This window comes from Tupaia chinensis, unplaced genomic scaffold, assembly GCF_000334495.1.
Source record: "Tupaia chinensis unplaced genomic scaffold, TupChi_1.0 Scaffold000215_1, whole genome shotgun sequence".
NCBI lineage: Eukaryota > Metazoa > Chordata > Mammalia > Scandentia > Tupaiidae > Tupaia > Tupaia belangeri.
The window spans coordinates 4,801,122-4,828,463 of NW_006159690.1; the positions used below are offsets into that span (position 1 = coordinate 4,801,122).

The 27,342-nt window shown below is 42.0% G+C and overlaps 1 protein-coding gene across 4 annotated transcripts in view; it reads left to right on the forward strand.

The window, feature by feature from the left end:
- Window positions 1-27,342, forward strand: part of DNAJC6 (DnaJ heat shock protein family (Hsp40) member C6) — a 184,729-nt gene that overhangs the window by 6,477 nt on the left and 150,910 nt on the right. The window contains exon 1 of one of the 4 annotated variants that reach the window (XM_006147540.3): window positions 13,035-13,327. The exons of 2 other annotated variants lie outside the window; for them this stretch is intronic. In XM_006147540.3, coding sequence (XP_006147602.1) covers window positions 13,306-13,327 — 22 coding nt within the window. In that variant the 5' untranslated portion in view covers window positions 13,035-13,305. Of the gene's footprint in view, window positions 1-13,034; window positions 13,328-27,342 lie in introns of those variants that run through there. One more of the 4 variants, XM_006147538.3, reaches the window with a different exon arrangement.

Genomic DNA, 27,342 nt, shown 5'->3' on the forward strand with positions numbered 1-27,342 from the left:
GAAAGAGGGGGATGCGGGCTCGGGAGTAAGGCCCAGAGGAGGCGTTGGGATTTTTATCGAAGTGAGCTGGGAAGCCGCCGAAGTGCTCTGAGCAGGGCAGCGACCTGATGTGCTGGCTCAGGGCTTCTCTCCACCTGCAATAGCCATGCCCTCATCGCTCTGCCTGGCTGACTCCGACCCGTTTGGAAAGAGGAGCGCACTGGCTGTCTTCTCCGTGAAGCCTTCCCTGGAGTTCCTGCCACCTGTAACCTCTCCTTGACTACACTTCACCCCCAGGGCATTTATCACCCTTATCTGGGATGATAGCTCCCACTTTTTCATCCACTTCATCTGTGCGTCTCTCACCAGGCTAAGTGCGGCCTTGGTGCTTTGGCAATCCCTGTGTGTGCGTGTGTGCATGTGCACGTGTGTGTGTCCTAGCTTGTCCTTTTCGGCTGCTTCCATCATCTGAGGATCCTTGTTCTGAGAGGCTGACATGCATCTGTTTCTAAAATGGCCGACCTGATCCAGGGCAGAAGGGCCCTGTCATGGTAGAATCCCTCTCCTCTCCTACCCCAGTTGTTTTAAAGACGAAATAAATTAATGCATTAAATGAGTTCATATAGTAACGTGTTAGCCCATAGTTAGCAATATGAAAATAAATTTGGTAAAGAGCAGCAATAGTTATCTTTCAGATATTTATGATTAGAATCAGGCTTTTCTGGTAGTAGTTCGGGAGATTCTGCCACTTGGCATTGTCCTCGAGCCGGCTTTCAAAGTATGTGTTCCTACTTTCAGTAACACACCCAGACAGTTCTGTCTCTTCTGTCTAAAGGTTGACTGCCCCTTTTCTTTAGCATGAATGAGATTGAGATTGCAACAAGTTTTCTGTGAGTGATATTTAATATACATGCATAGTCTTACACCAGCTATTGTGTGGATGTTTATGAAAGAGGAATACATAGGGGCCATCAGATGGCATAATGGTTACGTCTCTGGACTTCCACATGGTCAACTGTGGTTCGAGTCCCAGACCCAGTGGCTTGAAAATCATACTGGGGATGTGTGTGTGCCAAAATCCTGGGAGGAAGATGAAGAAGGGGTTGGGGTATGGCTGCAGGGGGTGATTCCAGTTTCCCTCTCACAGACTCTGTTTCTCTCTGGTGAGCACATGCACCCTAAAAAGTAAGAACCTCTTAAAAAAAAAAGGAATACATGGAGATTGCCTTGGGTTGGGTTAATTCCCCCACAGGGCTGAATTGCTATAACCTGAGTTAAAATAAGTGTTCCAGTTTTACGATTTTTAAAACCAAGTCTATACAGCAGAAACCACCATCCCCTCCTCTTCGCTTCTCTGATTCTTAGAGTTCCCACTGCTTCCACTCACTCACACACACACTCACTCACACACACACACTCACACACACAGAATGTTCCAATATCTATACTCACGTAGGGGAGAAGTAAAATGAATAAATATCAGGTGGTAGAACTCTATATCCCAATTTTACTTTAATTATTAAAAGCAACTTGATTTTCTTAGGATGATGTCAGTGTCACATCTAGGATCAAAATACCTCTTAATTTAATTAATTAATTTTTAAGGGAGAGATTTTTGCTCTCTCATAAAATAAAGACATTTTTAGGACCCTTGTGCTCTCCAGAGAGACAGAGAGAGCTAGAGAGACAGAAAGCGAGAAATAACCCCTGAAGGGGGGGATGGCTCATGCCACAATTCCTTCTCCTTCATTCTCCTTTTTGGATCTTGGGCATGTATGCACATGCGTCCGGTGTGAGTTTTAAGCTACTGGGTCCAGGACTTGAACTGTCGACTATATAGGAGTCCAGTGATGTAGCCATTATGCCATCTGCTGGTCCCTTTATTTTATTTTTTAATATTGCCAGAGAAAGAGAGGACATGGACCAGCAGAGGGTGTGGTGGTTGAGGTGCTGGTCCCCCATGGCTGACTGCATGGTTTGAGTTCTGGACCCAGTGACTTGAAAAACACACTCCAGGTGCAAGTGCATGTGTGCCCAAAATCTTGAGAGGAAAAGGGATTATGGTGTGACTATCCCCTCTGGGGTTGATTTCACACTTCTCCTCTCCCTCTCTCTGTCTCTCTATGGCACATGCACTCACTTTGTAGCCAAGAGAGAGAGAGGAGAGAGGAAAGAGGAGAGAGGAGAGAGAAAGCAACCCTAAGTAGGATGTGATCACACTGCAATCCTTCTTCCTCCATTTCTCCTTTGCATCACAATTCTGGACACTTACACATAAATACCTGGCTTGTTTTTCAAGCTGGGGTTTGGGACTTGAACCGGCCAACCATGTGGGATCCGAATACCGAATTACAGTGCTTAACCACTGCCATGCAGGGACATTCCTAGAATCTAATGGCTTTTTTTTTTTTTTTTTTTTTCCCCCGCCAGAGAGCACATTGGCTCACCAGAGACAGTGGCGGAGGGGGAAGAAGAAGGCACTCCTCAGTAGGGCTTGGTCATGCCAAAGTGAATTCTCCTCCATTTCTCCATCCCCTCGGGATTTAGGGCATGCACACACATGAGCTGGACATGTCCTTCAAGCTGTTAGGCTGGGACTCCAGCTGCACAGTTGGCCATGTAGGATCCAGCTCTCCCAACCAGCAAGCCGTGGGGCCAGCCTGCTAGTGCTTTCTAGAACAAAAAAATGTACATATAATGTGATTTTTTTCTTTTGGTTCAAGAATACAATGCATAATAACTTAATTAGTATATCAATGACTATTAGTATACTATTGGGTTGTCAGGAAAGGCATGACGCATTTTACATAGAAAAATACAGAAAAATACGTCATGACTTTCCTGACGACCTAATAGTTCGCTCAACCATTCGTCCTTATTTGTGTTGGAAACATTTAAAATCCTCCCTTTAAGTTACTTTGAGATACATAGCAAGTGGTGGCCATTTATATTCTCTCTACTATATTTAAATAATATATTTTTTTGGTTGGAGAACACATGCACTTACCAGAGAGAGAAAGAGGAGAGGAGAAAGCACCACCCATGGAGAATGGTCATATCACCATTTCTTTCCTTCATCTTTCCCTGGTTTTGGGGTTTTGGGCATGCACACATGCCCACCGTCTTTCTCAATCCTCTGTCTGGGACTTGAACCATGTGGTCAATCCTGTGACATCCAGCCACATCAACTGCCAGATCACTCCCACTGTATTTCGTAATATTAGAAATTGTTCCTCCTAGCTGTCTACAACTTCGATTCTATTAGTCAACATCTCTCTGCTTCCAACCCCCAAATTTTCCAGCTTCTAATAGTCACTCTTCATCTCTTCACCTTCGTGAGGTTTTTAAAATTTACTTCTTATCTTTATATATTTCCACATATGAGGGAAAATGTGGTATTCCTCTTTCGGTGTCTGGCTTATTCCACTTTACATAATCTCCTCCAGGATTGCCCATTTAATGTCAAATGATAGGATCTCATCCTTTTTAATGACTGAATAGTATTCCATTACACACACACACGCACCACCCCCACCCCCACTCTTTCTTTATACATTCATTGGTTGGGCACATAGGTTGACTCCATGTCTTGACTTTGGTGAATAGCGCTATAATGAACATTGGGTGCTGATACCTTTATGACATACTGAGCTCCTTTCTTTTGGATACATGCCTAGTAGTGGGATTGCTGGATCAAATGAACCTCTGTTTTTAGTTTTTTGAGGAACTTCTATATTATTTTTCATAAGTGCTTTTTAAAAAAGTTTATTTATTTATTGAGAAAGAAAAATGGAGACCTCTGTTATTACCACACTGGATCCTCTCCCTAACATCCCAACCAGCCAGGAGCACAGACACCCATGCAGGCATGTTCAGGTCAAACCAGGCCCTGAACTGGGCCTCCCATGTGGCTCTAATATACAATAGTGCCCTACTGCCTGCACCGCTGTGGCCAGGCCTAGAATTACGTGCTTTGACATCAGAGAGGCTCTGACTTGAATCTGCAGCTAATGCAAGGCACACTCATGAGCTGTTTGATCTTGGTCAGGGCAGTTCATCTTTCTCAACCCAGTTATATATCATCTGCAGAATGGGGATAATTCCTATGCCCTTATGTTACTGTGCTGATTAAATGTGTTCCAGGCACACAGAGGCTCCCATGGGCTGGTTGTTATTTTATTATTAATGTTAGTCCTGATCTTCGTTCATATGATCACACTTCAAATATGGTTAGTCATGGTGATGGAAAATTCAATGAGCCATGGTAAAAGAACACAGCTGGAGGCTCCTTTAGGGCTACTAACCCTTCGGGGCCATCCAAGAGGTCTTCCACAGGAGCAACCTTTCTCCTTAGCCCTTTGTAATTTCCATCAGGAGGATGGAGGTGAGAAGTAGCAGAGTTTCTAGGGACCCCTGGCATCTTTTCTTTTCTTTATAAAAATTAAGTTTATGAATTTTTTTAAAGAGATAGATGGATAGATAGATAGATAGAACAGAGGTCGGCACTTTTGCCTTGCCAGGATCCTTCCATCCCAGCTTCCCAGCCAGTCAGGCTTGGGGGCTCACTGCTGTGTCTGGTGTCTTCAGGCCAGTATAGAATCTGAACCCGGGCCTCTCATGTGGCTTCAGCAACATTCAGCAACATCCTACCACTTGTGCCACTGCAGCCAGACTGGCATCTTCTTATCCTCACACTGTGTCCTCAACATAGCAGGAGTTCCATAAATACGTTTGGAATGAATAAATCCTTCTACTCATATACATCTCCAAAGAAAATGAGTCCAAAATTTATACTCTAAACAATCTTGATTATAACTATAAATACTTAGAAGGAGAATTACTGAGTGAAGAGGCATACACTTTTTAAATTTTGAAAGATTATTAATGGGCTGGTCCTGAAACTTAGTGGTTGAGGGAAGATAGATCCCCCATGGTAGATGGTGGTGTGAATTCCAACCCCAGTGGCTTGAAAAAACATGCCAGGCACATGTGCATGCTTGTCCCACATCCCAATAGGATTGAGAAATGGAAGAGATGGGTTATGATGCAGCCACATTCTATTGGGGTTTGCTGTCTCCTTCTTCCTCTTTCTCTATTTCTCTTAGGCGAGTACATGCACACTCTGGAGCTTTATATATATATATATAAATAAAATTTGCCAAGTTGTCCTCCATAGATTGTCCTCCATAGATTTACATTAGTTTAGTTCCTACACAGCGTGTAAGACTTTTGATTCTATACTGAATGAGTATTGTCAGACGTTTTTCTTTCATGTGGGGTGGGAAGGGAGAGGGAAAAGGGAGAGAGAAAGAAGAGAGAAAAAGAGAGAGGAAGAGAGACTCCAAATGGGATTTCCATAGCATGATCCACCTCAGTCTTAGCTAGTCTGGATCATGGCGTGCTCAGGGAGGTCCTGGAATGTCTACCCAGTGAGCCAGTGTTACCATGCGCCACCACCACCAGCTGGTCCTGTCAGACCTATTTTTTATTCTTTTTTTTTTTTTTTTTAAGAGAGTTTTTTGCTATAAGGAATAGGTGCTTGCCAGAGAAAAAGAGAGAGGAAGAGAGACTCCAAATGGGATTTCCATAGCATGATCCACCTCAGTCTTAGCTAGTCTGGATCATGGCGTGCTCAGGGAGGTCCTGGAATGTCTACCCAGTGAGCCAGTGTTACCATGCGCCACCACCACCAGCTGGTCCTGTCAGACCTTTTTTTTATTCTTTTTTTTTTTTTTTTTAAGAGAGATTTTTGCTATAAGGCATAGGTGCTTGCCAGAGAGACAGAGAGAGACAGAGAGACAGAGAGAGACAGAGAGACAGAAAGTGAGAAATCACCCTCGGCCCCAGGAAGGATGGCCATGCTGCACTCCCTTCTCCTCCATTCTCCTCTTGGGATTTTGGGCATGCACGCACGGACGCACACACATGTGCCTGGCATGAGTTTTAAGCCGCTGTGTCCCAGACTCGAACTGCAGTCAACTACATGGGAGTCTAGTGACATAATCATTATGCCAACTGCTGGTCCCCCAGTTAGACTTTTTAATGCTTACCATTTGATGGTTGTGAAGTGGTACTGTATGATTGTTTTATATTGATTTTTCTTGGTGGATAATGAAGTTGAGCATCTTTTCACGTGGATATTGGGTATTTTTGTGTGAACCTCTGTGAAATGCCCGTTGATGTCTTTTTCTCATTTTTTTCAATTGGTGGTTTGTCTTTTTCTTATTTATTTCCAGAAGTTCTTTAAGAATTCTGGATATCCCGTATTATTTAAACCAATTATTTGTTGGTTTAGATGTCCGAGCAACATTTAAAAATGTATCTAACTGTGCAGGTAATTCTAAATGAGAATATGAATGAGCTTGTGCTACCTAAAAATGAACCCTCCAAATGCTTCCAGGCTTTTCAGAGATCTGTATTTTAGTCAAATATCAAGGCATTTGGTTTACAGAAAAGGGATGATGGAAATATCCTCTGACCAGTGGATCGCTCTTGCCCTTAATATTATGGTACAAAAATTGACCCTGAGTTTCTATGACCAGAAATGATCTCCTCCTAAACCCTTGGGAGACAAGGAGCCCTTTCCTGAGCTGTGGAGACACAGCTGAGACCTGAGAAGATACAGGTTGAAATAAGAATCAGGCTCCATCAAGAGATAGTGCTTTCCAGGACAGCTTACTGAGAGCAGAGGACACAATACTTGTTAGGTGATTGGTGGTTTAGTTCCTCACTGCTATTTTCTAGACACTTACTCCTAAAAACAAATCACATTGAATGCTGGTAGTGATTCCTACCTAGCCGATTTCCAAGGATCTTAGAAAGATCCAATGAAGTCATAAATATTGAGAGAGCTATATAAATGCTTGATATATTAGTTAGGCCCTAGAACGTAACCAGCACTTTGCCAGTCTTTAGGCCCTATCTGTTCTCTTACTACCTGTTCTGTGTATGTGTGCAATTATAGCACAATGGTTCTTCAAGCGTTTTCTCTAAACCAGCACATCAACATTGTGGAAACTTGTTACAAATGTGAATTCTTGTCCTCGTCTCAGAGCTACTAAATTAAAAACTCCAGAATGGGGCCTAAAGAAAAAAATTTTTTTTTTTTTTGAGAGAGAGATTTTTGCTATAGGGTCGAGAGAGACAGAGAGACAGAAAGCAAGAAATCACCCTCCTGAAGGAGGGACAGCCACGCTGCAATTCTTTCTCCTCCATTTTCCTTTCTGGATTTTGGGCACACACACAAGCACCTGTTGTGAGTTTTAAGCCTCTGTGTCCAGATCTCGAACTGCAATTGGCCATGTGGGAGTCCAGCACCTTAACCACTACATCATCTGTGGCCCCCCAAAAATCTGTGTTTTAAGGAGCCCTATAGTAATTCTGACGCATGCCAATGTTTGAGAACCACTGACTAGTGTGGGATGAGCAAGAGCTTTAAAGCCAGCAAATGCGGGTTTGCATCTCAGCTCTCCCATTTACCTACTTGTGACCTGAGTAAGTTACCATGTCCCTGCTGGACATTCAGGCTCTCCCCAGCGAAAAGAGGATGATAGGTGACATGGCCTCCCTCGCAGGGTTGTTGTGAGAAGTAGCTGCCATGGAGTACACTGGTTTTACTACTTTTTAGTTGTGTGTCCACTGGCATGTCACTTTGCCTCTCTCTGCCTCATTTTTTTTTTTTTTTGAAGAGGTTTTTGCTATAGGGTGCGTATGCTCGCCAGACAGAGAGACAGAAAGCGAGAAATCACCCCCCAGGGGGGATGGCCACGCCGCAATCCCTTCTCCTCCATTCTCCTCTTGGAATCTTGGACACGCACGCACATGCACCCGGCGTAAGTTTAAGACAACGGGATCTGGGACTCGAACCACAGTCGACTACTTGGGAGTCCAGTGACATAGCCATTACACTAACTGCTGTTCCCTCTCTGCCTCATTTTTATCATTTAAAAAAATGGGCACAGCAGGAGTTAATGTGTGCACTGCTTCCTGTAGGCCAGACACTATCTTAAACAGTTCATGTTTTCTATGTTTCTTTTTTAAAATTTCATTCTTACAATCACCCTGTTTTATAATTTCTGTTTTACAAATAAGAAAACCAGAGCAGAGAGAGGTTGAGTAACATTTCCAAAGTCACGCAGGTAAATCGGGATTTAAACCCAGGTAGTCTGCTGTGAGAGGCCCTGTATTAAAGACAACACTTAGCAAATAAATGATCAATAGATGTATCACAATGATAAGAAAGTTGGTTTGGAAGCGGTAGGTCCTCCATGTTATCGATTTCCCTCCCCTTGCCTGGAGGCTTGGCTTGGGAGGAATTGATTCAGCACTTCATAGAGTCAGGCTGCCATCCTCTGCACTTAGCCCTACTTAGACAGCTCCATCCCCACCCAAGTCAGCAAGTTTTCTTTCTCTGTCTCACCTCTTTTATGGCCACTTGGGTGCTCTGGGCATCAGAGGCTAAGATGGATGGAGGAAGACTGCGCTTGGGGGTACAGTGAATCCCCACCTCAGTCCCCATTTTAGAAAAGGCCCCAGACAAATTGCTGAGAGATCCTTTGGCTTGCCTAATTTGGGACATATTTTCTGAGGCTCTCTTTACCTATTCCCTAATGCTTTAAAAGTGCCAAAGGAGGGACCAGCTGGTGGTATGGCGTTAAAGGTGTTAGACTCCCATATGGCTGACTGTGGTTGGAGTCTTGCACCCGGAGGCTTGAAAACCACACTGTGTGTGTGTGCACTTGTGCCCAAAATCCCAAGAAGAAAATGGAGGAGAGGGGCTTGTGGTGTGGCCATCTCCTCTGGGGGGTGATTTCTCCCTTTCCCTCTCTCCAGCTCTCTCCCGTGAGCATACTGCCCTATGGCAAAAACCTAAAAAAAAAAAAAAAAAAAAAAAAAAAGAACAAACAAACAAACAAAAAAGAAACCTAAAAAAAAAAAAACAAAGAAAAAAAAAAGTGCCTGAGCAACGTAAAATATTTTTGTTTAGTTTTAACAGTTTGCTCAGTTTTTCTTCAGAGTAAAATTTGCAGCTGGGATGTTTAATTTACAATATAACAGCTGTGTTTCTGTCCTTTCATTTTTGCTTTGCTAGGACAATCAAAAGCCTATTCCTTTTCAGTTCAGGGTCTCACTCATTGTTCTTGAAAATTCTGCTCAGTTTTGCCTTCAAGATGGCCTCGCTTACTGGGCATGACTCACCAGTCTGGTGACTCAGAAAATGGCATCTAAGAAGACAAGGATGTGCAGAATCACGAAGGGACTTCGTGGCCAATGGAGACGCCTGAAGCATTCCCTGGACCCAGTTACTGAGACAGTGTCATTCTGATTAGTGGTTGTTTGCAGTGGTTCTTGGTACCAGTGTAAAGCTCGGGTCTGACAGAGACAAGACGGTCATTGTCGTAGAAAGCTCCAACGTGGAATCTGTCCTTGCCCCTCCCCTGAATTTAACCTGAGGTTTGCTGTGGAGCAGGGAAGATTTCTGAGAGTTCCTCCTGTCCTGCTCTGAACCACATTCACATAACAAATCAGGAAGTCTGAGGCTTCTGTAGCTATCCTGTCAGTCAGGAAAGTAAAGGCTCTTTTTATTTGTTGAAGTCTTCAAACTGGTTTTAGCTTGATTTTTTAAAAAATTATTTTTATTTAATTTTACTTATAATCTTTAAATATTTTTATTTTTAAGAATTATTTTATTTGACTTCATTTATTATCATTATTATTTTCCATTTTGATCAGAGAGAGACAGAGAGAGAGAGAGAAAGTGAGAAAGCAAGCCACCAGGTCTGGTACTTGAACCACAGTCAGCCATGTGGGAGTCCAGCGCCTTTATCCACCATGCCACCTGCTGGCCCTATTATTATCATTTTTAAAATTTGACCAGAGAGAGAGAGAGGTGGGGGGCAGGAAGTGAGAAACTTGAACTGCGGTCGACCATGTGGGATTCCAGCACACTAACTATCATACCACCTGCCGGACCCCCTCAACTTAATTTTTAAGAAAAAAATTACCAATTAAAGGTAGATAGAGAGATGGGCAAATTTGATGAAGCAAATACACAGAATGTACTTGGCTAGGGGCTTCACTGTGCAGTTCTTCCAATGTTTTTGTATGTTTGAAACTGTTCAAAATACAGTGCATGGTAAAATGCAGATACTCCTAGAATTGATCATGCTTTTGAAAAAGTAATTTCTTTTTCCTATAAACGGCAACTTTCCTTCCCTTCTACTTCCCGACTACTCCTAGCCTTAGTTCCCCCTGCCCACCCTATCCCGTGAGCCTGCTTGATTTAAAAGGGCCTGAAGTGAAGCTTGTTGGTCGTAGCTACTCTTTTATACCAGGGAGTTTATATATATTTTTTCCGATGCGTAATTCTCCCAATAACCCTACCAACTAGTTATTATTTTCTGTGTTTTATGAGGAAACTGAGGCTCTGAGAGGTAAACTTGACCCAGGTCACAAAGTACTAATTTTCATCTTACAGCGTTTATGGAGCCCTTACTTTATGTGTCAGGCTTGGTGTCATGCACCTCATACTTTAACTCATTGTGTGTCAGGCTTGGTGTCACGCACCTCATACTTTAACTCATTGGAGTCTCACCCAGCCCTAGGAGGTAGATCATTAACTTCATCTTACAGATCAGGAAATGAGAACCTGTCCTAGCTCACCAGGGACTAGTAGTGACAGAACCCGCGTCGGAACCTCTCCTCTTCTGCTGTGGAGGCCTTGCTCTAGTGTTCGAACCCTTGCCACATTCATTAAACCAACATTCATACCTGTGGGAGCCTCTGAACCCGAGACCACAGAGCCTGAAGACAGAGAATGTGTTGTTCAGCACAGTGTCACTCTAGTGCTCCGAGCAGTGCCTGGCACAATGAATTTTCGTCTGTGAAAAGAGTGCGTGGACTGTGCTTCTCACCTTCTAATCCCTCCCCCTCTTAGCCTCCAAAAGTGTTCCTATGGGGCATGTTTTGAGTGTCCTGGACTTGGTCTTGGGAGAGAGCGATGCCTGTTAACTTTGATGTGGTTTATGGGTCAGTGGCTCATTTGCTGGCCAGTAAAAAATAACGAAGAGCTTTTCTTTATTGGTCTAAGTTAGTCACTAACAAGGAAAGATGAGAACGCGAACAAATGTGGTGGTCCCTCCTTACCTGTGGTTTTACTTTTCATGTTACCCACAGTTAATCTCAGTCTGAAATAGTTGAGTACATTATGGTACAATCATTTAACCTGAGAGAAAGAAGGAGAGACCACATTCACATAACTTCTATTACAGTATATCCTTATAGTGATTCTGTTTCACTCTTTGCTACCATTGTTGATCTTCCTGTGCCTAATTTATAAATTCAACTTTATCACAGGTATGTCTGGATAAAAAGCATAGTATGTATTATCTTTCACAGTTAAGGGGGGACGAGTGTTCTTAAAAATTTCCTCTAACTTCAGTGTGTCTTGAAATCATGGCAAGAAAGACCCCTCGTGGTCATGAAAGCTTTCATTCTCGAACCATATCTGACTCTTAGGCTACAATAATGAGCAGGTGAAACACTGACAGTCTTCCTGAATGTGCCCAAGAGTTGGTAATTACACCTTACATTTCTGTGCTTAGTTCACAAAGCACTGTATCAGTTTTCTCTTTTGATCGTCTGCTGTACAGCTCAGCGCACGAGGATGGGTATGATTAGCCCACCTTATAGATGAGGAAACTGATGCCGAACGTTTAAGTCATCTGCTCGACCCCACTCCGTAAATGGTACAGATATGTATTCAATAGTCTTATCTCAATCCCTAGTCCAGCAAAATATCCACATCAATTCTGCATTTAACCCAGTAATTTATGGGGAGGAGACCAACAGTAGATATTTCTTTGGTTACTTTTCTTCCAATTTAGTTAGGTGCTGGATTGGGATAGTTCATCTTTCTGGATATCAGTTTACAATCTGTGAAATGTGGAATAAACACCACCTGTCAGTGCATGCCCATGGAGCACACGGAGCAGAGGAGGTTGGACATGTGCAGAACTTAAACAACAATTTCTTTGTTCTTTAATTGCCAGAGGGTGTATGTGCTTGCCAGAGAGAAATGGAGAAAGAGAGAAAGAGAACAGGGACTGGGCGGGGGGTGGGGAGAGAGAAAGAGAGAGAGAGATCGCCTTCTAGTGGGGTTTGGTTACACAGTAATCTCTTCTCCATTTCTCCTTTCTGTCATTTAGGAATGTATTCACATGCTCCTGGAATGTTTTCCAAGCTGCTAGGGCCAGGATTCAAGTCACATTTGGCCAAAAGAGATCCAGCTTCCTTAACCACTAGGCTATAGAGCTATTTATTATATTTATATTTACTCCTGTTTATTGTATGTTTATTTATTGCTTGTCCGAATCCTCCCTCCAGAATGTAACAATCACAAGAGCAGGGACCTGGTCTGTTTTCTATACTCTGAAACTCTGTCTGGTAGAACAGTGCCTGGGATAAATAAACATTTGTTACATAAATGATTTAAGGAATGCATACATGGATCAGAACTGTGTAACGATTCAAAGCAGGCTTGAACTGAGTGACTGTAAGGTTGGCTTGAATCTCCCTCACTCTTCAGCAGAGAGTCTGATGGTTTGGTTTCCTTGCATCCATCTCCTGGCTCAGCCACTTTGTGGTTCATAAGGAATCACTTGAGTCCTGGTGCACAGCAGCTTACACCTGGGTGAAATGGGGTCACTCACCTGTGTGCGTGCAGCAGCCATGAGCCACTGAGTCGCACTGTATGTCTGTGTACCGCAACCGCCTATGAGCCGCCCGAGGACTGGGGTTTGGTCCTGTACACTATTGTATGTCCAGCACTTACCTAGCCCCATCCATAGAGAGGTAAAATAAAGGTTTGTTGCATGCATGAATGAATGAATATGGAAGAAGAAACAAAGCACAGGACTCTTAATCCTCCTCCAAAATCGAGGTTACCCTTTGAAAATAAGCAGGGCACATGGCACAGACATTTCCTGTTCAGCTTGAACCAAATCTCTGCAAAGACAAGGAAGCGCAAAGCAGTCGTTTCCTGCCCTGAGGAAAGGCAAGGCAGACCTAGGCTCCAGATCCTGTTCCATGCCACGTTTTGGAATTTGTGTTTACGTCTGCCTTCATCCCCATCCTTTCCGCTCCAGCATAAGCAAAATTATAACCCCGCACACCGACTTGCATGCAATGATCATCACCCGGGTGCTCCTCCGTTGAGAGACTTCGCCCCAGAGACCATTGGCTGTCTGTGAATGACAAATCAAAAGTCGCGGTTGCAGAATCAGCCAGACTTACCTGCTCATTTGCAGCAGAGGGAGGAAGCAGAGAATGAAAGATTCTGAAAATAAAGGTAAGGGGGCTGCCTGCAGAGGGGAGGCTAAAAGATGCTGGAGATGAGATGTCACTTCACAGACCCGGTTCGTTTGTGTGAATGGCTGAGTTGAAATGACCGTGCAGATATTATTTTAACATTCTGATTATATAATAAGTATGATGACTTTTTAAAAAGACTGGCCTCTGTTTTCCAAATGTTGTCATTCAGTTTTCCATTTTTATAGTACTAAATATAACTATTTTTTGCATTCTTCATTGAATCTTGGCTGAATAACATATCTGCACTTCAGGAGTTCCTTAGAATACCTCTCAAAATTTTGATCATTTTATTTGGGGGGGGGTTGTTCAAAATAGTTAATAATTAATCTGTGTGTTGTCAGTGGGTTATTGGGATGGGGATATTTGAAATATCTGGAACTTTAACAGTTTGGGTTTGCAAGATGAACGTGGATGGAGAATCCCTTAGGACATGCATCGTTTCAGGGAGGCCCAGTGGTTGAGCCACCGCTGACCTTCAGGACTGTTTATCTTGCAGGAAAAATACTCGGATAGATGCCGCCTCCCCCCATTAAGCGGGCCTCCACCCACCACATCCCTGATTCCCACCCCCACCCCCCAGCCACCCAACGACGAACCACTCATTCTGTCCGAGAGATGGGGGAAGAGAAAAACGGCTTAAATGACAGCTCAGGAAAGGGCTTCCTGAAATGGAGCCAGCCAAATTTTAAGTTGCACCGCAGCGATTCTCGAGGATTCTGGGGTTTTAAATTCCCAGTCTCCTTAAATTTTCTGCCGCAGTTTGGGGAGGAGCGCTAGACCCCTAGGTCTCCGGAGGCTACACGTGTTCCCGGATCCCAATTCCCAGAAGGAGCCTTTCCTTCCTAATGCGTTGGTCGTGATCTGGGACTCAGCGCCTCAGGGAAAGCTCTCCGGTGGCCGCGCGGCCGGAGGACGCCACCTCCTGCCCCTGCTTCCGGAGCGCTAATTTTAGGGTTTGCCAGCCCGCCCTGCCTTTTCTTTCCACGAGATTTCATTTCTGTGTGCCCGCCTGGGAGCTGCTGCGCGGTAGTTTGCACCCCACTCTGTCCCCGCGCGAGCTGGGGTTTAAGGAGGCCACAGCGCTTTGCCCTTGGGCTGGCGACTTGGGTACCCGCTCGGGTGGAGGCCGGCCCGCAGCGCCCCTGGCAGGCTGCACGCTGCTGCTTCGCGGCCCGCCGGGCACCGGAGTTAAGTTGTTTGGGTGTTCGGTGCAGCGACCTGGAGCCCGAGCCTTCAGTGCGATCTCCCGGAAGCTGCCGTCCTCTTTTGCTAGTTTCACCGTTTCCATCTTGTGATGGACAATGTTATCTGTCTGCCCCCGTTTAAAAAAGAAAAATCTCGGACACAACCCGATGCCAGTGGGGAGACCGGGATTTGAGTCAGGGAACTGTTTGTAATAAAGGGGCTTAACAATCCCAGTGTCTATAGTAGAGGCGGTGAAAGGGGCTGGGGTGTCTGGGGTTGGTGGTGTTAACATCTCACAGACTCTGGATGGTTCACACCCACGTATTGATCTCTGTGGTTTCGATGTTTAAATTTTCATTAAGTAGCCTTAATGGGGAAGAAAAGAGCTACACGTAGGCCTGGTAAGAGGGAAGAAGATCTATTCTTTTTTTTTTTTTTTTCCCCTAAGTCAGCCTCTTAGGGACAAATCATACCTGTGTGTGTGAAATCCAAGTATTACTTGAAATTGACTTTTCTTAGGTTGTTGTCAGTGATTGGAGAAAGGATTTCTGGAAAGAAAAAAAAAATGTTTATTTGCCAAGTCATGCTAGGCCATGGACATGATTTAGAAAAAGTTAAAGCTGCTGAATTGGAGGTTTAGACTGAGGTTAATATTCACCATTGTTTGGAATGGGAGCACTCCCATTTCTCAATGTATCAGCATGTTTTAAGCTTCAAATCCCCAGCCTCTTTGGAAAAGAGTCCCCATCCACAGTTTTCCCTTCACTTTGTGTTGGAAAGAGCCATGGTTTGAGAGGCTGGATAGTTAGGTTGTGGCTTGTTCAGTAAAAAGTAACTCATTAGTGTCCTCAGGACAAGACCCTTTCTTTGGCTCTTAGTCTTTATTTCTAAAATGGAGAGATGTTAGACTAGATGATTGTTTTTCTGATTATAGGTGGTTAAACAATAGTAATGAGTCTTAAGCAACATGTTAAATAGAAATTTCCTGAAACTTCTGTTTTAGGTATTTATGTTTACGTATGTAGGTATGGGCTGTATTCTGAGGTCACATCTATTTTTTACTGAGAGTTCTAGTGAAAAAAGTTTGAGGAATACTGAAATTTATCATAGATTATTAATTTGGTTTTCAAGGAATCTGAAATGCAGTTTTATGTTATCTGTGTATACTTATATAAATCTGTACACACATATACACCTGAGGGGTCTCCAAAAAGTTTACAGAAAATGCTTATGAAAAATTATGTGTGGATTTCAAACATTTTTGTACCAAAATAAACTTGTACTCTAATTCCATTTTCCATGAGCTTTGTAAATTTTGTGTGTGTGTGTGTGAATAGAGAGAGAAAGAGGAGAAAGTCAGTAGTTTTCCTCGGATTTTCAAAGGGGGTCTAAGACCACAGACAGGTTATAAGTTGTATTTCTAAGGTTGTCCTAAGCTTTTTAAAAGCCAGTTACTTTGATGGACCAGCAGATGGCGTAATGGTTACATTGCTGGATTTCCATGTAGTTGACTGCGGTTCTAGTCCTGGACCTGGCAGCTTAAATTCATTTAGGGCATGTGTGTGTGTGTGTGTGTGTGTGTGTGTGTGTGTGTGCCCTTGTGGGGAGGGCAAGAAGAGAATGGAAGAGAAGGGACTGTGGCATGGCCATCCCCTTGGGGGGTGATTTCTTTCTTTCTTTCTGTCTGTCTCTGCCTTTCTGGCGAGTGCATGCCCCCCCCCCCCCCGCCCCCTAAAAAAGAGCCAATTACTTTGAGATAAAAAGGCTCTTTAAGGACTGGGATATGTGTTGACAAAGACCAACTGAGAGTGTGATGTTAGGTGATGAGTGTGTGTGTGTGTGTGTGTGTGTGTGAGAGAGAGAGAGAGAGAGAGAGAGAGAGAAAGGCTTGAGGAGAAGGTGTGACCATAGTAACCAGATCATGAGAGCTATTTGTGGGTACCAAAGTACCAGTTGGTGGCCTATGAAACATAAAAACACTAAATATTCGTCTTTATGCTGAAAAGGAGCCCCGAAGAACTATTAAGATGGGATAAATTGTTCAGAAGTCAATTTTCTCTGTAAAGACTAAAAAAGAGAGCCAGGTAACACAAAAAGAGGTTGTTTGGAAAATACATGATCAAGATATGGGTGAGTCGTAAGTGATTTTTTTAATAAGCTACCATCATGAGGCTGGCATTCCATATATGTTTAATTGTGGATTAATAACTACTTTTCTTTTTTCCCTGTCTCTAGTATGTCTTCTTTTAAGATAGTCTAGTGAGGTTTTAAATATAAAACTAGGTATAACATTTACCCGGCAGATCTAAAAAAATGTTTTGCTCACCAGGGAAGAAAAATTATTTATGTGGCAACTCAAAAGAAAATAGTTGAATGAGTTAATAAGCAGACATTGGTAAACATGACTGCTAATTATACTAATAACAACCATAGCTCCTATTTAATGAACAACTAGTATGTGAAAAGCTCTCCATGAGGTGCTTTATGTATTGTCACAACATTGCAGGGTAGGTGGTATTTTACATGTAAAGAAATGAATTAAGAGTTGTGTACAGGGAGAGAGCTAGTAAGTGGCAGAGCCCAGACTCAAATTCATTTTACCTTCAAAACATTTCACATGGGGGCCAGTAGGTGGCGTGGTGGTTGAGGCGTTGGTCTCCCACACCGTCAACCCAGGCTGAGTCCCTGACATGGCAGCTTGTTTTCTCACTCTCTCTTTCTCTCTGGTGAGCGCATGTGCCCCATGTCAACTTAAAAAATAACAATCAAATTAAATAAGATTCTAGAAAATACCTTTTGCATGTAAGCAAGGGCTTAAAAACAAATAGCAAGGTAAAATTACAGTTTCTAATAAAATTGTCAATATCATTTATGATTTGAGTTTATTAAAGGGAAATGTGAACCTTAAGAAATGAGTTTGGGGGGGGGCCCGCAGATGGCATAGTGGTTATGTCACTGGACCCCCACATGGCTCTATGATTAGAGTCCCTGACCTGGGGGCTTGAAACTCACATGGGGCATATCTATCTGTGCACCAAAGATTCGGGGAGGAGAATGGAGGAGAAGGGATCAAGAAGTGGCCATCCTCCCTGGGGGGTGATTTCTCACTTTCCCTCTCACTGTGCTTGTCTCTCTAGTGAGTGCACACACTCTAAGGCAAAAACCTCTTTAAAAAAAATAAAGAGAGAAATGATGACTTTTGACTAATTTCTTAGGTTGTGTTTATTTGGAAAACATGTTACAACTCTAAGTTTAGTTCCAAATTTCCCTCTTAGTAAGTTCTCGGAATATTTTATGCAACGAGGTCTTAGAAGTGGAGAATAAGAGTGAAGAATTTAAAAACTGGGGTAGATATTTTGTATATAAGAGGCGAGAGAATAGCTTTCCTCTTTCAAGTGTTTCTGTTATTTTTCTAGATTTTATTTCAAAGTAACAAAGCATGACATTTTGTGAGCAAAGTTATGCATAATATTTTATGTGGTAGAACTAGGATTTGAGCATTGCCAGTGTTGGAGCCAAGTGGGTTTCAGGCCTAGTATGTGGTAAAGCTGGGAGTAGAGTCTTGTCTATCCATTGATTCTCAGTGGGCGTGGTACTGCCTCCTGGAGGACACACCAGACATTTGCAAGTGTGGTTTTTTATTGTCACAGGATTGCTGGGCTCTAGTAGTATTTGTGGGCAGAAACCAGAAATGCTCCATGTCCTGCTGCGTTCTGGACTGTTCTTTCAATAACTATTAGCCTGTGCTAATTTTGAATTGTCCTGCGCAGCTTCAAATGTTTGTCTGAAGACAGAGAGAGAGAGGAGCAGGACAGTGGTGCAGCTACGGCACAGCGGGGCTCATGGAGGAAAGGACCTGGATTGTGGATGGGGCCCCTGCCTGGTCATGGTTACCAGTGATCTGGCTGACTGAGGCTGGGGGTAGATTGTGGCAGGAGGATTGTGTCGGAAATAGCTGTCTTTCTCTTTGTTTCTCTCATAGAAGAAATAATTAAATTTAAAACAAAACAAAACCAAAAAAAGAAGTAGGTGAAAACTCTCTTCTATTCTGAGCCTAGAACATAAGTTCATTTTACATATACACTGAAATTTCCAGGATTAAAAATGATGTGTACATCTAAGTAAGATTAGCCTTAATTTTGTTCAGAAAATCACTTATCCAAAGCAACAGTGATTGTGTTTGAGATACTAAGAATAGCCGGGTCTCATTCAATCTGTAACAGGTGCAAGTATCTGACTGCTTCATTATGTCTTCTAAGCTAGTCCTGCTTGAACACTTACATGTTGAAATACATGTTGTTTTATTATAAATAATTTATTTCACTTCTATTTTCTATTTACACTTGAAATATATATATATATATATTTTGGTTAATTTTGTGTTGTTTTACTTTTGAATTTCATCTTGAGATACTGAACATGAAAATAAAACTATTTTTATATTTAGATATATATTTGTGTTACTTAGAGTTTACACAGTGACTTGATTATGATCCCTTATTTATTGATTTATTTTAAGAGAGATTTTTGCTATGGGTCACATGCGCTGGCTGGAGAGACAGAGACAGAAAGTGAGAATCACCCCCCAGTGGGGATGGCCACACTGCAATCCCTCCTCCATTCCCCTCTCAGAATTTTGGGCAAACACACACACACACGCTCAGTGTGAGTTTTAAGCCAATGGATCCAGGACTTGAAAGTTTTAAGCCAGTGGGTCCAGGGCTGGAACTGCCCTCGACTATGTGGGAGTCCAGCTATGTAATCATAGCGCCATCTGCTGGTCCTGACCCCTTAATGTTTTAAAATAATTCCAGGTCAACCTTAAGACTTTCAGAAATTTTATATTCGATTCAGTTTTTCTGACTGTTTTAAAAAAGATTAGAACAGTTTATCACAATGGGACTGAGCTGAGCATAAACTACCTTCTTTAAAGGTTTAAAGGACAGAGATACTGGGATATAAGGGTTTAAATCTAAAAATATATGGCTCTGGTCTTTTTTTTTTGTGCTACTGTAACTGGCTCTTAAAATTTTTATTTTCTTGGATTTATGAGTAGAATATATAATATGCTAGTAGAAAGATAATTGATTTTTATATGTTGACCTTATTTGAGGTCACTTACTAATTTTAACGGGTTTTTTATTTGAGGGGGTTTAGTACGTGGACTGTTCGTTTTCTGTGAATAATGACAGTTTTCTTTCGTCCTTTCCAATCTTCTTACCTTTTCCCTGTTGTCTTATTGACTAGCTAGGGTCTCTCTTAAGAATGCTGGATAGAAGTGGTGATAGTGAGTGGCCTTTTCTGGTTCTTGATCTCAGGGGAAAAGCTATCCATTTTTCAACAATAAGTACAATTTTTTTTGTGTGTGTGTGTGTGGAGAGGTTTTTGCTATAGGGCACGTGCGCTCGCCAGACAGAGAGAGAGACAGAGAGACAGAAAGCGAGAAATCACCCCCCAGTGGGGATAGTCACGCCGCAGTCCATTTTCCTCCATTCTCCTCTCTGGATCTTGCGCACGCATGCACACATGCCCGGCGTAAGTTTTAAGCCACCGGGTCCAGGACGCAAACTGCGGTCGACTACGTGGGAGTCCAACGACATAGCCATTACGCTAACTGCTGGTCCCAATAAGTACAATATTTGATATGGAATTTACATAGATACTTTTAAAAATCAGATTAATAAAGTTATCTTTTATTCCTAGCATGCTAAGTGATTACGCATCAGTGTTGAGTTTTACCAAATATTTTCCTTTATTGTGTTGATCATGATTGCTCTTTTTTATTCTGTTACTATGGTAAAATACATAGATTTTCTTAAGAGTTATTTATTATTATTTTTATTATTTTTTAAAAATTTGTTACAGGGTATGTGCATTCACCAGAGAGAGAGAGAGAGAGAGAGAGAGAGAGAAAGAGAGAGAGAGAGGTAAAGTGAGAAAGCAAGCCATCAGGTCTGTGACTTGAACTGTAGTTGGTCATGTGGGAGTCCAGAACCTTAACCACAGTGCCACCTGCTGGCCCAAATACATTGATTTTTTGAGTGTTAAACCAACTTTGTGTTTTGTGAATAAACTCAACTTGATTGTCATATGTTATCCTATATATATATATATATATATAGATAGATAGATAGATAGATAGATAGATAGATATATCTATAGCTATATTTGACTTGTGAATTTTTTTTGAGGAGTACCTTTATTCATGAAAGAGATTAGCCTGAGTTTTCTTTTGTTGTGTCTGCCAGGTTTTGGCATCAAGGACATGCTTACTTTATAAAATGAATTAGGTGGTCTTTCTTGTTTTTCTGTTCCTCGGGAAAGCTTTGTAAGATTGGCATTTTTTTTTTTTTTAATGACTGGAAATTTCACTGGCAAATCCATTTGGGTCTGGAAATTTGGTTATTGGAAGGCTTTTACATATAGATTCACTTGTTTTAATAGATGTAGAACTATTCAGATTTTTTATTTTTTGTGTGTTTCAATAAGTTATGTCTTTCTATGAATTTTTCTATTGCATTTGGATTTTCAAATTTATTTACTTAAGATTTTCTATATATCCTCTTACAATTTTTTAAATATCTAGATTTTGTGGTATTGACCTAGTTTTTGTTCATGATACTGATATTTCTGTTTTCTATATTGGCAGGTCTCATTTACCTCAATGCTACTTTTTCTCAATCATGTTAGGATCTTGGATCTTAGAACTCCATTTACCCTGTTTTCACCCTCCCTCACCCCATAACTTCTGTCCTTTGGGTTATTCTTATAATTAATATATTTAAACCTCCACAAGACAACGATATTATTGTTTTGTAGAATCAGTATTCATTTAGAATTATCTATATATTTATGCTATTTATTGCTTTTCCTTTCTTCCTGAATTTGTGTTACTTCTGGGACGTTTTCCTTCATAAAAAACTCCTTTTAGTGTCTTTTGTAGTGCATATCTGCTAGAAAATAATATTCTGTTTTTGTGATCTGTGAATGGTTAATTTTGCCAATCAGTAGATATGCAGAATTCTTTCTAAAATAAAAAAAATCATTTATGGTTATTTTTTGAATTTGCATCAGGGCACGTGTGCTCACCAGAGACACTAGTGGGCGAGGCATTTACCCTGCTTGGGATTTTCAGTCCTTCTAGAATATGTGTGGTTTGATATTTCTCTCTTAAAATACTGTGTTGCTCCTTTGTCTTCTCTCTTTCTGGAATTCCAATTAATTTTATGTTAGTACTTGTTACACTATTCCATATATCCATTATCTTATTTTCTGTACTCTAAGTCTTTTTCTTTCTTTTACAGTTTGGTTATTTTGGGCTGGCCTTTCTGAGAGCTCCCTATCTTTCTTTGCTGTGTCTATTCTGTTATCCAAACTGTTAATTTCTTAATTTCATTTCATGTTTTTCAGTAGAATTTTTTAGATTCTTCACAAAAATAGTCTCCATCTTGTCCTCTGTTATTTTAAAAGTCAAGTTTAATAACTCCCATGTATGGGTCATTTGTGAGTTTCTGGTTTTCTTCTTGGTCCTTTTTTTTGGGTATGCCTGGCATTTTTTGGTTAGATGTTCAACATTGAGTATGAAGATGCTGTGAATGGGACCAGCCGTTAGCGTAATGGCTATGTCGCTGGACTCTCACATAGTCGATCGCGGTTCGAATTCCAGACCCGGTTGCTTAAACTCATGCCGGGCGCGTGTGCATGCATACCCAAGATCCTGAGAGGAGAATGGAGGAGAAGGAACTGTGCAGTTGATTTCTTGATTTCTAGTTACTCTTACTAAAACCTCGACAGCCTATTTTTCCATATTTTCTTTGACATGCGTACAGATTTATTTTAGAATATCTGTATGCTAAAAGATGTTTTCATTTTTCTGAGTCTGGTCCTCCACCCAAATGCTTAATACACCTGTGGCTTTAGAATTTGGAATTGGCCAATTCTCACCTCTTAGATCAATATTTCTAACGTTTACAAAATAATTTGCATGACCGTGTTACAAAAACTTTGAGAAAGCTTGCTTCAAAATTTTACCAGAGCTGAATAGGCATTTTCCCCAACATTCTTTCCAGGACACAGGGTGATGGTTAGTGCTACTTGTTGCCACGAGTTTCATGTCACTGCCCATGTGCTAAGCCTCTTAAATGCAAGCTCAGTTCATTTGCTGATTTCGTTTTGGGCACTTACATGCTTGGCTCTTCTTCCTTCTCCAATAAGTGTTAATGGGATTGGTCAGGGCGGTAAATATCTTTGCTAATGTGTAATACAGAGCTAAAGGGTTACAGAGTGATAAATGCAATGGTTTGACTATAGTTTGTGAATCGAACACATGATTTGTTCACTTTCCAGTCTGTCTTTGACACTATGATAAAAAGTAAGAGAGAACTAACTTAAAAATTTTTTTTCTTTTTTTTTTTTGGGAGGGTTTTTCTATAAGGCGGGTGGGGTCTTCCAAAGAAACGGGAAGAGACAGAAAGTGAGAAATCACCCCCCCCGGGGGGGGGATGGCCATGTCGCAATCCCTTCTTCTTCATTCTCCTCTTGGGATCTTGGGCACACACGCACAAGACCCAGCATGAGTTTAAGCCATTGGGTCTGGGACTTGAATTGTGGTTGACTATGTGGGAGTCCAGCGACATAGCCATTATACCAACTGCTGGTCCCTATTTATTTATTTCTTCCATGAGAGAGACAGATAGCATGCCAACAGGGTCTTGATGCCATGATCCACTCCCAGCCTAAGCAAGCTCCAGATCATGGGCATGCATGTGCCCAGCATACTCAGGAAAGTCTTTGAACCCAAACTAAGAACCTTCCCTTGTGAGGCAGCCTTGCAGAGTGTCATATTTACTGTGCCACTGGCCACAAAAATGAATCAATCTTTTTATGTTAAATAAAAAATAATGCAAGGAAAAACCGTTTGAGACCCATTGATCAACTTAGTTTCTTCCTTTGTATGGATGAGGAAACTGAAACTTGGAAAAGGGAAATTAACTGGAGGTTGGGAGAAGGTCTCCTCACAGGGATGGGCACTGAGGCCTTCCGACTTCTTGTCCTGTCTTACTTTTCCGATTGTTGATCAGTAAAAGGGTGAGGAAAATGCAGCCTGCACTAACATCAGAGCTGGATCCGTTCTCAGAACCCCACACGCATCTTGCATGAGTCAGCGGCTCACTCCCTTCTCTTTTTCTGCCCTCCTCCATCCTCTTTCCTGGCCATTTAAAAACACACTTTAATCTCATGTGAACTTGAAGATGGTTGTTTTTTCACCTCAGAATCATTTGACCACATATTCTTAGATCAAAGGGGAATTTGTGCCTGTGAAATCTAACAAGCGCCCGCACAAGGTTCGCTTGTTCCTCTTTCTAAGCCATTTTTAGTTTTCTGCTGTGTGGTTTAAATTTAGAATACTTTTTCCAAGTTGAGGGCTGGGGGTGGTATGCAGAAAATGATCCCAGCTGTGACTCCTGCTGCTGTGAGAAAAATGGGAAAATCTGGGGACCTGTGTTAAAGGAGAGGGCCCTCGAGACAGGCAGCTGCAGAGAAGGGGACTTGATTCATTGAGAAGTGGGCTAAGAAGGAAGAACCAGTGGGAACTGTCTCACTTTCTCCCTCTTACTGCTGAGGGACTGGCCTACTCAGAATAGAGTTGGAGTATTTCTAAACAGGTTTGGGAATCTAGAACTTAAGTATTGAAGCATACATGTTAAATATTTTAATAAACAAATATTAATAGTAACATGTTAACAATGATAAATAATGTGCTAATGTTATAGTTAGTGTTATAATCAACATATTGAAATGTTCATCTAAATATGTATATACACAGATACAGACGGGCTCACACATACAGATGTACACACACACACATACATGCACACATGCATAGCTCAGCATCGCCAGTAAGTCATCTTAGGTTCATTCTACTTCCTCTGGGCTAGAGTTTGAGTTTCTAACATGCTGTTCCTCTACCTGGAATGTATTGAGTCCTCTGGAAAGTCATGATGCATTTTTGTACAGAAAAACACGTCATGACTCTTCTGACAACCTAATATTTGCCCTCCTGTGTGCCTGGCTCTGTTCCACCGCTCTTTCCAGTAGACCTTTCTCTACAAGGCTGTCTGTGACTCCAGGTCTCCTCTTCAAGGCATGCCCCACAGCACACTTCCAGGGCATCCCGTGTTTTTCCTTTCATGTCACTTCCCAGATTTTTAATTACTAGATGAAGTTGTGGCACCCTAGAGGCCCTCAATGCATGCTGTGAGATGGAGAGAGGAAAGAAAGAAACAGAAGGAAGGTCAATAGAAAGTAAAGGACAGCTACATTCAGATTTCTTCTCTTAAACGTAACCAGGTAAACAAGATCCTTAACTTATCTGAGCCTCAGTGTCCTCATTTTCAAAATGGAGATAATAATACCTAACACACAGGGTTGTTCTGAGGTTGTAAGTAATACATAAAGAGCATGTAGAAAAATGTCTGACATGTGGTACACACTCAGTATAACATAAATGAAAGTATAGATGCCCTCAAGAGGAAAGTATGAAAAGAGAAAATCTGTACAACAACATCCATTGTCCTATTCTTCTTCTTCTTCTTTTTTTTTTTTAGAGGTTTTTGCTATAGGGCATGTGCGCTCACCAGAAAAAGAGACAGAGAGACAGAAAGTGAGAAATCACCCCCAGGGGAATGGCCACTTTCCAATCCCTTCTCCTCCATTCTCCTCTCGGGATCTTGGGCACGCACGCACACGCACCCAGCATGAGTTTAAGCCACCGGGTCCGCGACTTGAACTGCAGTCAACTACGTGGGAGTCCAGCGACGTAGCCATTATGCCATCTGCTGGTCCCTCCATTGTCCTATTCTTTAGAAACAATTGCTGTTAAAGTTTGAGTGTCTTCTCTTTTGGAGAATATCCTTATATGTCCATATATACACCTAGTTGAGACCATATTTTCTTCTTTTTACTCAACATGACTGCTCAACGCTTATTTTTAGTATGTGTAAAATACTGCTATATTCATGATAGTTCATAATAATAACTGGGTTTTCACTTTTTAAAAAGATTTAGAAATTTATACTACTCAAGCTCTTTGCTTTGCTTTGAATGCCAGAGGTTGCATTTGTGTGTGTGTATGAGAAAATGAGAGAGAGAGAAACAAAAGCACCCCCCAGCAGGGCCTGGTCATGCCAGAGCCACAGTCGTTTTCCCCTTCAGTTCTCCATTCTGTCAGAATCTTGGACATGTGTACATGAATCAGGTTTGTTTCTCAAGCCACTAGGGCTGAGAATTGAAATGTGGTCTGCCATGTGGGCTCTGGCTTCCTCTGTGAAGCACTTAATCCCTGAGGTATGGGGTTGGTCCCAAACTCAACTTTTAACTTGTCAGAGCAGACAATTTCAGGGTAAATAAGTGATGTAGTAGATAAAGTACAATTAACTTTCTCTCTTCCTTCTCCTCCCCTCAACATCTCCTTTTTCTTCCTTCCTTCCTTCCTCTCTTCTTTTTCCTTATTTCCTTCTTTTATAATATAAGTCAGGCCAGAAGGGGCCATGGAGGTTAAGGTGGCAGATGCTACATGGCTGAGTGTGCAGTTCAAGTTCCCAACCCAGCGGCTTGAAAACATGCTGGGCACATGGGTATGAAACCTGCTGGGCATGTGTGTGTGCATGCCCCAAATCCCGAGAGACGAATGCAAAAGAAGTGTGGCCATCCCCCTGGGAAGTGATTTCTCATTTTCTCTCTCTGTCACTCTCCAGCAAGTGCACATGCTCTATAGCAAAACGGGAAGAAAAAACAAAAACAAAAACAAAACCAAAACTGAGCTATCATTTAGTACCACAAATCTGGAAAAGTGAAATTCAGTGTTTAGTTTGTGTATTCATAAGTTGTGTGGCCATCACTACTCTTAATCCCACACCATTTGTATGGACTCCTTTCCCCTTGTACCTAGCCCTAACAACCGCTGGTCTAATTTCTATCTCTGGATTTACCTGGTCTGGACATTTCATATAAACGGAATCATGCACTATAAAGTCTTTTGCATTTGACAGCTTTCACTTAGCATAACATCATTGAGGCTTGTCCATGTCATAGCACATGTTAGTACTTTATTCTTTTTAACGTAAGCATTTTTGCACTCCTCCCACCCCCAAGTCTGGGGAGAAAAAATTGGTCAGACTATCGGAGGAATTTCATAGCAGTAGAATGCTTTATTTGCATTGTTCATTGAGTTGCAAATATAATTGCAGTATTTCAGGCAAAAAAGATTTTTAAAAATTTGCTAGGACACCTGCACCCTTCAATGGGATGCGGTCGTGCTGCAATCCCTTCTCCACTTCTCTGTCCTGTCAGGAGCTGGGGTAGGCATGCACACACTGGGTGTTTGGAAGTCTTCGCAGTCAGGACTTGGACTACATGGTAGTCGGGTGTCATCTGGCTCTCGTAAACATCAGGATAGGGGTCCAGCCCCAGTATCTCAGATTTTTAAAAAATACTGTATTTAGTGCATGTGAAAAGGTTTTACGTTCCTCCGTTCTCCCTGAAACCCAGGAGACTAATCCTGATTGGCCAGTTTGTTTTCTCCTCCGAATGTGGGGAAGGATTGGGCCAGTCTTCCAGTGTTGTATTCAAATCAGTGAGAAATAAGAAGACATCGAGACATAGCCGAATTGCAGGAGTACTTTATTGATAAAGCTGGCGACTACAGGAGGACTCATGTCTCTCAAAGACTCTGGAGCCCCAAGTGTTGGCAGAAGGGGGCTTATGAAGGCAAAAATCACATTTGGGTGGACGTGGCAGGGACAGGAA